This window comes from Callorhinchus milii, unplaced genomic scaffold (genome assembly GCF_018977255.1).
Source record: "Callorhinchus milii isolate IMCB2004 unplaced genomic scaffold, IMCB_Cmil_1.0 Scaffold5, whole genome shotgun sequence".
Taxonomy (NCBI): domain Eukaryota; kingdom Metazoa; phylum Chordata; class Chondrichthyes; order Chimaeriformes; family Callorhinchidae; genus Callorhinchus; species Callorhinchus milii.
The window spans coordinates 3,823,463-3,835,488 of NW_024704746.1; the positions used below are offsets into that span (position 1 = coordinate 3,823,463).

At 50.3% G+C, this 12,026-nt stretch overlaps 1 protein-coding gene across 1 annotated transcript in view; it reads right to left on the bottom strand.

Annotated features, from left to right (window-relative positions):
• Nucleotides 1-7,697, bottom strand: part of LOC103173437 (ubiquitin conjugating enzyme E2 U) — a 7,950-nt gene extending 253 nt beyond the window's left edge. The window contains exons 1-10 of the mRNA XM_042335781.1: nt 7,546-7,697; nt 6,932-7,013; nt 6,111-6,203; nt 5,519-5,616; nt 3,627-3,756; nt 3,106-3,184; nt 2,465-2,550; nt 2,040-2,136; nt 1,262-1,377; nt 757-769 (exon numbers count right to left, since the gene is read on the bottom strand). Of these exons, the coding sequence (XP_042191715.1) occupies nt 757-769; nt 1,262-1,377; nt 2,040-2,136; nt 2,465-2,550; nt 3,106-3,184; nt 3,627-3,756; nt 5,519-5,616; nt 6,111-6,203; nt 6,932-7,013; nt 7,546-7,611 (860 nt within the window). The 5' untranslated portion in view covers nt 7,612-7,697. The remainder of the gene's footprint in view (nt 1-756; nt 770-1,261; nt 1,378-2,039; nt 2,137-2,464; nt 2,551-3,105; nt 3,185-3,626; nt 3,757-5,518; nt 5,617-6,110; nt 6,204-6,931; nt 7,014-7,545) is intronic.
• Between the last annotated feature and the right edge of the window lie 4,329 nt (nt 7,698-12,026).

A 12,026-nucleotide genomic window follows, 5' to 3' on the forward strand; every position in this document is an offset into this window, starting at 1 on the left:
GACGTGAGCTCAGTCTCGCATCAAACAAATATTTATTTCAACTTTTTAGTCACTACACCGCCCCCCCCCCACCACCCCCCACCCCAAATAACCTCCATTTTATAATCCAGCCCTGAAAAATGGCCATTTTATTGACTGGGACGGAAAGGCGTCCGGCTTTAACGAAACTCAAACCGTTGTTGGAACAAAAAAAATCTTTCCTCGTGCGTAAAAGAAACTGCTAACGTCCCCTTTCTTCCCGCGCCCCCCCCCCCCCCCCCCCAGGCCTAAAACATCCCATAAACCTGCACATTTTATTGCTGAGGCCCTGCTAAATGCCATCAGCCCTGGTTCCTGCAATCATAAAACCCACAGCTGTTATAGGCCTCTCTCTCTCGCTCCCTCTCTGGGTTTCATCTGAGCTCGGTCTAGCGCTCTCTCTCTCTCTCTCTCTCTCTCACACACACAGCCATCCCCAATTAGTGGCTTATTTTCAAAAGATTGTCAGTTTTCTTTTCATCTGAATGCAACCAGAGAGAAAAAGGGCGCCATGGCAACCGCGACCAAGGAGGGCATTTCCTGCTGAACTGTTCAGCTCAATAACAAAAAAATTCAAATCTTGCACTGGGGCGAGAGTTGGTAGTGGTGGTGATGGGAAGGGATTCGGGGGGGGGGGTGGGGGTGGGGGAGAGAGGTGTGCGCGCGTGTGTGTGTGTATATATATGTGTGTGTATGTGGGGGGGGTAGATGTGTGTGCGTTGGGGGTGGTATGCGTGTGGGCTCCATTGCACTGGTCAGGGGTACGGCAAACAGGGAGCAGACAGTCAGATAGCGCCTTACCCTCTCCCCCACACACACACACACACCAGCTCCCAGTTTGCTCCCTCTGTCTCGCTCCCCCGCTCCCTGGCTCTTACTTCCTACCACTTCCGAAGCACTCTGGGACGCTACCCCAAGTGAAGGGCCCTATATAAATACAAATTGTTCTCTCACTCTCTCTCTCCTTCTCCCTCACTCACTCACTCACTCCCTCACCATTTTTCTTCCCTCCCTCGCTCCATCATCGTTCCTTCTTTCGCGCTCTCCCTCATTCCCTCCCTCGTCCCTTCCTCACTTCCCTTCCTCCATCTCTCCCTTTCTCCCTCCCACCCCCCACCTTCTCCCTCCATCTCTCGCTTTCTCTCTCTCCTTTCCACCCTCGCTCTTGTTCCCTCCCTCCCTCTCTCCATCTCTTGCTTCCTCCCTCTCTACGTCCCTCCCTCCCTCCCCCCACTCCCCTCACCGGGGCTTTCCTGGATGTAGATGTGTTTCATGCGGCTGATCCGAGCCAATTTCTCATCCACAGTGGGGCTGGCTCTCCTCAGCTCCCCGAACCTCCCGAACATGATGGCGCTGAACCTGTGGGGGAAGAGGGGGTGCGGGGGGGGAGGGGGAAAGGCAGGGGAACACAGAAGGAGGCCATTCAGCCCATCAAGTCAGTCATCCATCCAATCCTATGCCCCCACACGCCTTCCAGCCTCTGTGTCTCACACGCCCTCTACTGCCCTTTACAAACACACACTGGCCTCTGCCTCCAACCCCTCAATCTGCCGGGTGTCCCACATCCTATAACAGTCACCCAGTTTCCCAGGATTTACTGTCAGGTGTAGTGACTGTGTGCATCACTCAAGTCTCTGACAATCAAAGATGAGGATCATGGTCCGCTTGCTGACACACTCACACATACACCTCCCACCAGGCCGGCCTGGGATGATCCGATTACAATTTACAACAGGGAAACCCGGAGCTTCGCTGGAGTCAGTGTCCGAGCGGTGATCCAGAGAGTTACAACTGTTATGTACACTAATGGCACGATGTACACTGGCTGGGGGGGTGTGGTGTACACTGACTGGGGGGGTGTGGTGTACACTGACTGGGGTGTGTGGTGTACACTGACTGGGGGGGTGTGGTGTACACTGACTGGGGTGTGTGGTGTACACTGGCTGGGGGGGTGTGGTGTACACTGACTGGGGTGTGATGTACACTGAGAGCAGAGTATATGCAGAGACAGATATACCCACTCCTCATTCTGTTCCTCGATCGCCTGCTCTAGGATCTCCCGCGGCAGTCTGTAATGCATCCTCTGTAAACTGGGATAGAACTGCAGCGACTCCAACACTGAGCATCGGGACAACACAATCCAGATCACAGTCACTCACTCCCTTTACACACTCCCTCTACACACACTCCCCGTACACAAACTCCCTGTACACACACTCCTTGTGGACTCACCCCTCTACACACACTCCATCTACACTCCCTGTACACACACACACTCACTCACCACACACTCCCTCTACACACACTCCCTCTACACACACTCCCTCTACAGTCATTCCCTCTACACTCTCACCCCCTGTACACACACTCCCTGTACACTCCCTGGGGGTGGGGATGGGGGTGGGGTGGGGGGAGGTGCTGGCTCAGTGGCCACGGGAGCTCTCACGTGAATTCTTGGAGCTGGGACAGGCTCTGGAGGTGGCGATTTCAGTCCAGGTCCTCAGATAGTCATCAAACGGCACCTTCTTAATCCTGGGGAGTGGGGGGAGAGGCTGAGTAACTCCCAGAGCCGTCAGGAACCTGCAAAGTCACCCCCTTCCGGTTCGGTCGCTCCACCATCAGCGGTCAGGCATTCAGCCTCTCTGCCCCCACTCTTTGGAACTCGATCCCACAATCCCTTCATCTTGCCCCCTCCCTCGCCTCCTTCAAAATCCTTCTAAGATGTTTCAAAAACCCTACCTCATCGGCTGCGCCTTTGGTCACCCTTCCACCCCCACCCTCCCTGCCCTCTACCCCTCCTGATCCAAACCTCCAGCTCGGGTCCAAATTCCTGATTGTCCAGCGCCTTGGGACGTCCTCCATACGTGATCAATGTTGTGTTAATGTCATGTGTTGTTGTTGTCGTTGTAACCCCTCCATCCTGCGGTGGGCGAGAGGGGAGGGGGATGGGTGTTCGTGGTGGGAGGGGGAGCGGAGGAGAGGGGGAAGGGTGTGCGGGGGAAGGTTTGGGGGGAGTTGGGAAGGAAGGAATATTCTGTGAGCTCTCTGATATTCGGTGAGCTGTCTCGTTCACGCCCACTCACTGACCTGCTCTTTACGTCCATCGTCGGGGGGGGTTGCGGCAGTGGGGTGCAGCACACGTTAGCCACAGTGGAAGAACACACATCTAGGGGTGGGGGTGGGTGGGGGGAGAACAGAAAGCGCCAGTCAGAGCCAGTTTTTATTTAATACTTTCACCCTATCTCTGTGATCCGCTAACTCCATACCAACCTGTCCACTCCCTCCGCTCAGTAGGCTCCGGCCTGCTCCAGGTCCCCCGCCCGGCCGAACCCCATCAGCCTTCAACCTCTTTGCCCCACCCTTTGGAACTCCATCCTGGAGCCCCCTCACCTCGCCCCCTCCCTTGCCTCCTTCAAGCTCGGTCTCACAACCCTGCTCTTCAACCGCGACTTAGGCTACCCTTCTAACCCCACCCTCCCTGCCTTCCATTCCTCCCCAGCTCGGGTCCCAATCCGTGGGACGTCCTCCTGACGTGAAAGGTGCTGTGTAAGCGTGATGTATTGTTGTTGAGCCAGGTTTGCTCTGGCTCTCTGGCCAGTCACACTCACCTGGCCTGGGCCCGTGGCTAATCCGCACACAATCGCGAACGATCTCCCAGTAACGAGATGGGTCAAACCTTAGGATCTCCGCGGCGTCTGTGTTGACGGCTCTCTCCAGCACCGGGTTAGACAGCAGCACCTGTCACGCAGCACAGTCTCAACTCAGTCACACAGCAATAGCCACTTCATCAATTATACATTATAATAATAATCCTGGCATTTGATATAGCGCCTTATCAAGTCTTCAAGACGTCTCAAAGCGCTGCACAGAAGATAATGTAAAGTAATTGAATGTATATTTTGTGGTTGAAAAGTGTCAGTAAATTGCGCAAGGCAATGTCCCACAAACAGTCGTGATTGAGTGGCCAAATTATTGTTATTACTTGTTTTGTTTTGAAGGAATTATTACCCCCGTGAAAGCAATCCGTCAATCGACTAACAACCAGGTTCCTACTTGCCTAAAATTTTGCTCTGCTGGGAATCGAACCCAGGTCTCTCACTTGCGAGGAGAGTGCTCTAACCTTTGAGCTGCAGGACTCCACTGTATTATTCATCATTATTATAATAATAATAATCCTTGCATTTGATACAACACCTTATCACATCTCAGGGAGGACGTCTAAAGGCGATCCACAGGATTTTACAGTGATAACTTTGTATTTTCTAAGCAAATGCGACAGCCAGTTTGCACACCTCAACATCCCGCAAACAGCCCTGAAGTGAGTGAGTCAGAGGGAGAGAAAAAAGGGGGTAGTGGCGAAAGAGAGAGACTGAGGGAGAGAGAGATAGAGTGAGTGAGAGAACGAGAGATTAGGAAAGAAAGAGAGAGACTGGAGGAAAGAGAGATGGAGGAATGGAGAGAGAGAGAGAGACTGGAAGTGGAGAGCGATTATTTTGGTCAACCGGGTGTCTGACACATGGCGAAAGAGTGAGGAGTCCTGTAACTCAGTGGTTAGAGCGCTCGCCTCGCAAGCGAGAGACCTGGGTTTGATTCCCGGCAGGTCAGGGCGAAATCGTGGGCAAGTTACTCCACACGCCTCATAATAATCCCTCAAAAAAACAATAATAAATTGGTCCCTTCAATCCACGACTGTTTGTAGGGACACTGCGGTGCGCAATTGGCTGCTGTGTTTCACGCACAAATATACAGTCAATTCACTTCACAGTCAATTCACTTCACCTGCGAAGCGCTTTGAGATGTCTCGAAGACGTGCTCAGGCGCTGCATCAAATGCAAGGATTATTATTATTATTATTAGAGTGTCCAATCCAGAATTCCACGCATCCCACCTCCACAGGGAAATTCCCGAGATATTGATTGGAATGGAATGTGCACTCTCTGCCTAGAGGTACAGGGGGAGGGAGGGAGGGGTGTGGGGGGGTTGGGGGGTTTTGTGGGGAGAATAGATGAGCCCAGAGCAGGGATAGCGCAACCTGGTTTGGTCCCTGACTGTCCAGCGCCTTGTGACCTGAAGACACTGAATACTCAGGGACAATGTGGAGTCCTGTAGCTCAGTGGTTAGAGACCTGAGTTCAATTCCAGGCAGAGGGGGAAACCTTGGGCAAGTTTCCTTACTCCACACAGAGCCTAATAATAATCCTCCAAAACCAAAAACAATAATAAATTGGTCATTTTCAATCCACGGCTGTTTGTGGGACATTGCTGTGTGCAATTGGCTGCCGCGTTCGCCCACAAATATACAGTCAATTCACTTTACAGTGTGTTCTGTGAAGCGCTTTGGGACGTCCTCCCGACGTGAAAAGCGCTATATCAAATGCGAGGATTATTATTATTATTGTTATAATGTATGGCCAATGGCGCCCTCTGCTGGACACACTCTTACCTGCAGCCACAGGGAGTCTAACCCTTTACCTGGACGCTGAGGTTTCTCTCTCTCTCACCTGGATGCCGAGCAGGATACTGCTGACCGTCAGGCTTTGCTTCCATAGTCGGGGCTCATCGAGGAACCCGATACAGGGTCTGCCCGTGGCTTTATCCACTGGGAGCGAAAGGATCAAAGTTACATTTGATTGAGTTAAAATATTAATAACAATAATAATGCCTGCGAAGCCCTCCACGGCATTGCTCCTCCTGTGACCCGTTCCCTCCACTCAGCGAGCTCCGGCCTGCTCCATGTCCCCCGCCTTGCCGACCCCACCATCTGCGGTCGGGCTTTCAGCCCCTCTGCCCCCACCGTCTGGAAGTCCATCCCAGAGCCCACCCGCCTCGCCCCTTCCCTTGCCTCCTTCAAGGAGGAGCTTCCTCCTCGACGGTGCCTACGGTCACCCTCTTACGCCCACCCTCCCTGATCCCAAACCCCAGCTCGGGTGCAAATGTCTGATTGGCGCTGTCGGCGCTGAGTAAATGTAATTTGTTGTTGTTGTGATCCTTTGTCCCCGCACCCCATGCCCTGTAAACGTTTCGCTAGCGCAGGCTGTCACTGAGTGTCGCTGCCCCTCCCCGTCTCTCTCCTCCCCCCCCACCCCGGCTCACCGTTGGGATGAAAAGGGATGGTATGGAAGGTGACAGTGGGGGGAACAGAGTTGTAATCATCGGTGAATTTCAGCGAGAGTTTATATTTAGCACCTGCGGAGAAACAGAGAAGATGTCACACAGGCTGTCCCCACCCTTAGGCACCTCCACACGTTATCCTACAATATTTGTGGAGTCCGGTAGCTTAGTGGTTAGAGCAATCACTCACAAGTAAGAGGATCTGGATTCGATTCCCGGGCAGAGCAAAATATTAGGCAAGTTTCCTTACTCTACTCACCTCTGTTTGTCGAGCAGGAAGTAGGAACCTGATTTTTAGTCGATTGGCAGATCGCTTTCCGGGGCTAATAATCCTAATAATAATAATTTGGTCACTCAATCCACGACTGTTTGTGGGACACTGTTGTGCGCAGTTGGATGCCACATTTTGCCCACAAAGTATATGGTCAATTCACTTTACAGTATATTATGTGAATCGCTCTGAGTGAGTGATCAATTTTATTTGGGGGATTGTTGGCCAGGAGAGAGATAGTGTCATGGAATCTTTAACTCCACCTCAATAGGCAGACAGGACCTCGGATTAACGTCTGATCTGAAGGACGGCGCCTCTGACAAAGCAGCACACCCCCAGCGCTGCATTGGAGCGTCAACTTAGTCCGTGTGATTCCAAGTCCCGATGCGGAGACTTGCACTTGAACCCACAATCTTCTGATTGAGCAAGAGCACTACGGGCACACAAATAAAATCTTTTTTTACGAGCCTGATGTGCCTGTCTGGAGTTTTGACACTGAAACAAAATTACCCTTTTCCACATCGACCCTCACCTTCCCACGGGGTGTCCTTCAGCCCCTGGATGGTGGCCATCCATTCCAGCAAGTTGTCCTCATGAGGAGACGCAATCATTCCCTGAGGAACGCAGAGAGATGTTAGGTCAGCCTGGCCCACACAGCCTCATGCTTCAACAACAACCACCACCTGCATTTGCACAGGGTCCTTCACGCAGGACAGCAGACCAAACACTAAGCGAGCGAGGGGGAGGAGGAGGTAACCATAGGCATGGTTGAAGAGGAAGGTCTTGAGGTGGGATTTAAAGCTAGAGGGATTGAGGCAGAGTCCCAGAGGTTAGGGTGCAGTGACTGCGGATGTTCAAGTCCGCAGTGTGAATGCTCTAACCAGGGCAGCGCTGATCCGTTGATCTCGGCCCCGCTCTGAGCCTCTCCCATTGCCCCCCGGGTGAGGAGGGGTGCAATCAGCCGGGGTTCCTGGTCCTGATCACTACGGAGTGGCCGCGGGGTGAGGCCAGGAGCAGGGTTTGGGCCGTGACACAGTCACATACTGCGGTGACGGCCGGAGGCTCTGAGAGCAGCCAGAACCGGAACAAGCTGATCCCTAACGTCCCGCACTTGTGATTCCAACATTGGACTCTGCAATGACTTACGATGATCGGGGAGGTTTGAAGCTGAAGGTATTCTCTCTCCAGCAGCAGCGAGGCTCGGGAACGCATGGCACCTCCGTCACCTCCTCACTCACAGCCCACCACACAATCCTTCATTCCTCAGCCAAACAACATAATAATAAAGATAGATAGATAGAGAGAGAGAGAGAGGAGAGATAGATAGATAGATAGATAGATAGATAGATAGATAGATAGATAGATAGATAGATAGATAGATAGATAGATAGATAGATAGATAGATAGATAGATAGATAGATAGATAGATAGATAGATAGATAGATAGATAGATAGATAGATAGATAGATAGATAGATAGATAGATAGATAGATAGATAGATAGATAGATAGATAGATAGATAGATAGATAGAGAGAGAGAGAGAGAGAAGAGAGAGAGAGAGAGAGAGAGAGAGAGAGAGAGAGATAGAGAGAGAGAGAGAGATAGAAAAATAGAGAGATAGAAAAATAGAGAGACAGAAAAATAGAGAGACAGAAAAATAGAGAGACAGAAAAATAGAGAGACAGAAAAATAGAGAGACAGAAAAATAGAGAGACAGAAAAATAGAGAGACAGAAAAATAGAGATAGAAAGAGATAGAGAGAGACAGATGACAATGAGAAGGATGGACAGAGGAGGACAGAGGGGGTGAGAAAGGGCGATAGAGGGCGATCACGAGAGAGGGGGCACTGGGCAGAGACACACACACCTGAGGTCCCCCCACTCCGGGAGTCGGTGCACACACACCTGTAACCCGGTGATCAGTGCCGTCCTGAGCTTCCGGTGTCAGCAGCGAGGAGCCAGGGAATTGTTGTCTGTTGCCCTGACAACACACCCACTGGTTACTGGGGGGGGGGACAGGGGGAGGGGGGGGGAGACAGGGGGAGGGGGGGGGGGGGGGGGACAGGGGGAGGGGGGGACAGGGGGGGAGGGGGGGGGGGGGAGAGGGGGGGAGACAGGGGGGAGGGGAGACAGGGGAGGGGGGGGGGGAGGAACAGAAAGATAAAGAGAAATTATAGTTAGGAATAGACAGATAGATAGAGAGAGAGAGAGAGAGAGAGAAAATAGTTTGGAGAGAGCAAAAGAAAGATAAAGAGAAATTATAGATAGGAATAGAGAGAGAGAGAGAGAGAGAGAGAGAAATAGTTAGGAGAGAGAGAAAAAGAAAGATAAAGAGAAATTGTAGATAGGAATAGATAGATAGATAGATAGATAGATAGATAGATAGATAGATAGATAGATAGATAGATAGATAGATAGATAGATAGATAGATAGATAGATAGATAGATAGATAGATAGATAGATAGATAGATAGATAGATAGATAGATAGATAGATAGATAGATAGATAGATAGATAGATAGATAGATAGATAGATAGATAGATAGATAGATAGATAGATAGATAGATAGAGAGAGAAAAATAGAGAGAGAGAGAGAGAGAAATAGTTTGGAGATATAGAGAAAAAGAAAGATAAAGAGGAATTATAGATAGGAATAGAGAGAAAGAGAGAGAGAAATAGTTAGGAGAGAGAGAAAAAGAAAGATAAAGAGAAATTGTAGATAGGAATAGAAAGAGAGATAGAGAGAGAGAGAGAAAATAGTTTGGAGAGATAGAGAAAAAGAAAGATAAAGAGGAATTATAGATAGGAATAGACAGTTAGATAGAGAGAGAGAGAGAGAGAGAAATAGTTAGGAGAGAGAGCGAAAAAGAAAGATAAAGAGAAATTATAGAATAGATAGATAGATAGAGAGAGAGAGAGAAATAATTAGGAGAAAGAAAAAAAGAAAGATAAAGAGAAATTATAGATAGGAATAGATAGAGAGAGGAGAAAGAGTCAGATAAAGGGAGCTATCGAGAGAAATAAAGAGATAGAGAGAGCGATCGAGAGGGAGAGATAGAAAGAGAGAGAGAGAGAAAAAACACATATCTGCGCGTCTGTATATATAGAGAGAAGATAGAGAGAGGGAGGGTAAAGGAGGGAGAGAGGGAGGGAGAGGCAGAGAGAGACAGCGAGAAAGATAGAGAGAGACAGACAGAGAGAGAGACAGAGAAAGACAGAGAGGGAGAGACAGACAGAGAGGGAGAGACAGACAGAGAGAGAGACAGAGAGAGAGAGATACAGCCATCTAATCATCTCTGACAGTGATCATGGCAATCCCAATCCCAATCCCAACCACCTGTTGCTTCCCAAGAAATATCCATCAATCCATCATCGATAACCCCCCCCAACCCCCAACCCCCCCAGTAGAGAAACCTTTGCTCCTCTCATTGTGCCTCTTGATTTGGATCCTCCACCAGGAGGCGCTCTCCACCCTCGCTTGGCGATTTCCACCGTTTCACCCCCAACAATACACGGTCACTCCACTTTAACGGTGTATCCTATGAAGCGCTTCCAGACGTCTGGGTCGACGCGATAACCCCTCAACGATCCACGATCGCGTGAGCGACGCTGCCGTGCGCGATTGGCTGCCACGTTTCGCCCACAAACTATAGAGTCAGTTCCCTGTGCAGCATATCCTGCCAAAGCGCTTTGAGACGTCTCGACGTCCCCGACAGGTGCTACAGCAAATGTAAAGACAATAACAATTATAATTATTATTAAACGCCCTCAAACGCCAATTTGATTGATTTCTCTTTCACAAAAATAACAGCGATTGCCTTCCTCAGTCAGTTCGTCCAATAACAACATCAACAACTTGCCCCCCCCCCCCACGCAGGTTAGAGTCCCAGAGTGCTTGACAGTGGTGGAGCACGAGGCCGGAGGGGGAGGTGGGTGGAGGTGACCATGGGCACGGGCAAAGAGAAAGGCCTTCAGGCGTGATCTGAAGATGGGGAAGGAAGGGGCAATGGCGGAGGGATAGAGGAAGTGTGTTCCACAGCTTCGGGGCGTAATGGCTGAAAGCAGAGGAACTCACACCAGCTACGCTGCCCCTGACGCTGCTCTCCCCTGTAAGTACTGAAAAGTGATCTTGAATTTCTCTCGTTTTTTTGTGTGAATCTGATTCCATGAAAGCAGCAGCCGTGTCGGGGTGTGGGGCGGGTGGGGAGGGGGGGGGGGTGCCGGACATGGACAATGGCTCTCTCTCTCTCACACACGCACACCTGTGGGCTTTATAAACCTCCCCTCTCCGCGCGCGCACACACAGAGCCCCATTGTCTGAGTTTTCCGCGTGTCTGCGAGAGAGAGAATTGTTGCCTGATCCTGGCTCATCGCGGAGTAAAGCCAGAGATCTAGGGAACCAGTCCACCGCCAAGACATTCCGGGGAAACAGGATCTAGGAATAGCCGGTGATCCGGAGAAATGTAGCTGGTTGATAAGGAAGGATTCCCGGTTTTACACCGAGCTTCCAGCCGACTCCAAGATTTCCGCTTGATGTGAAAGGCGTTAACCCGCCATTATAGTGTGTGTGTGTGTGTGTGGAGTCCTGTAGCTCAGTGGTTAGAGCACTCGCTTTGCAAGTGAGAGACCTGAGTTCATTTCCAGGCAGAGGGCGAAACCTTGGGCAAGTTTCCTTACTCCACACAGAGCCTAATAATAATCCCTCCAAAACCCCAAAACAATAATAAATTGGTCATTTTCAATCTACGACTGTTTGTGGGACATTGCTGTGCGCAATTGGCTGCCGCATTCGCCCACAAATATACAGTCACTTCACAGTGTGTTCTGTGAAGCGCTTTGGGACGTCCTCCCGACGTGAAAAGCGCTATATCAAATGCGAGGATTATTATTATTATTATTATAGCTCATTATGGCACGCAAACAGCTCAAAGCGCCATTATCTACCGTGTTTCATCATTAAAATACACAGTCACTCCACACTTTACAATATTTAGCTGTGAAGCACTTTGAGACATCCCAACAGTGAGATAAGATGCTATATTAAGCGCTTTGCACTAATTATGTCGTTTATTTCTAGGCAAACAATTTCCCGTACAGCAACATCCCACAAACACCATGAAGCAAGTGACTGACTTTATCTGGGGGATTGTTGGCCAGGACAGCAAGAGAGAGAGAGAGAGAGAAAGAGAGAGAGAAAGAGAGAGAGAAAGAAACTCCGTTCAACACCACATGATCTTTTAACATGCGCCTGAACAAGGCAAAGACGGGAAGTTAGGTTTAACGTCTCATCCGAAGGACGGCATCTCTGACAATGCAGCGCTGTTTCTCTCCCTCCCGTCCACCCCCACCTCATTCAGTACTAAATAGGTGTGAAATATAATGTTAAATTGCAGCGTCAGAATCAGTCACAGTGAGGTATCTCTGAATGAATTGTGGAGTAAATCAGGCCAGTGTACATCTCCCATGGAGTTCTCAGCATGTTGCTTTTCTTTGCCTTACTGTGGGGCCCATGTTATGGTTGTGGGGTGGGGGGGTGGGGGGGGGGGGGGGGGAGTCTTGCCCCCACAGCGTGTAGACAGCCACAGTCACCGAGGTCCGACCAAGCAGCTCTCCGCTCACACAACGC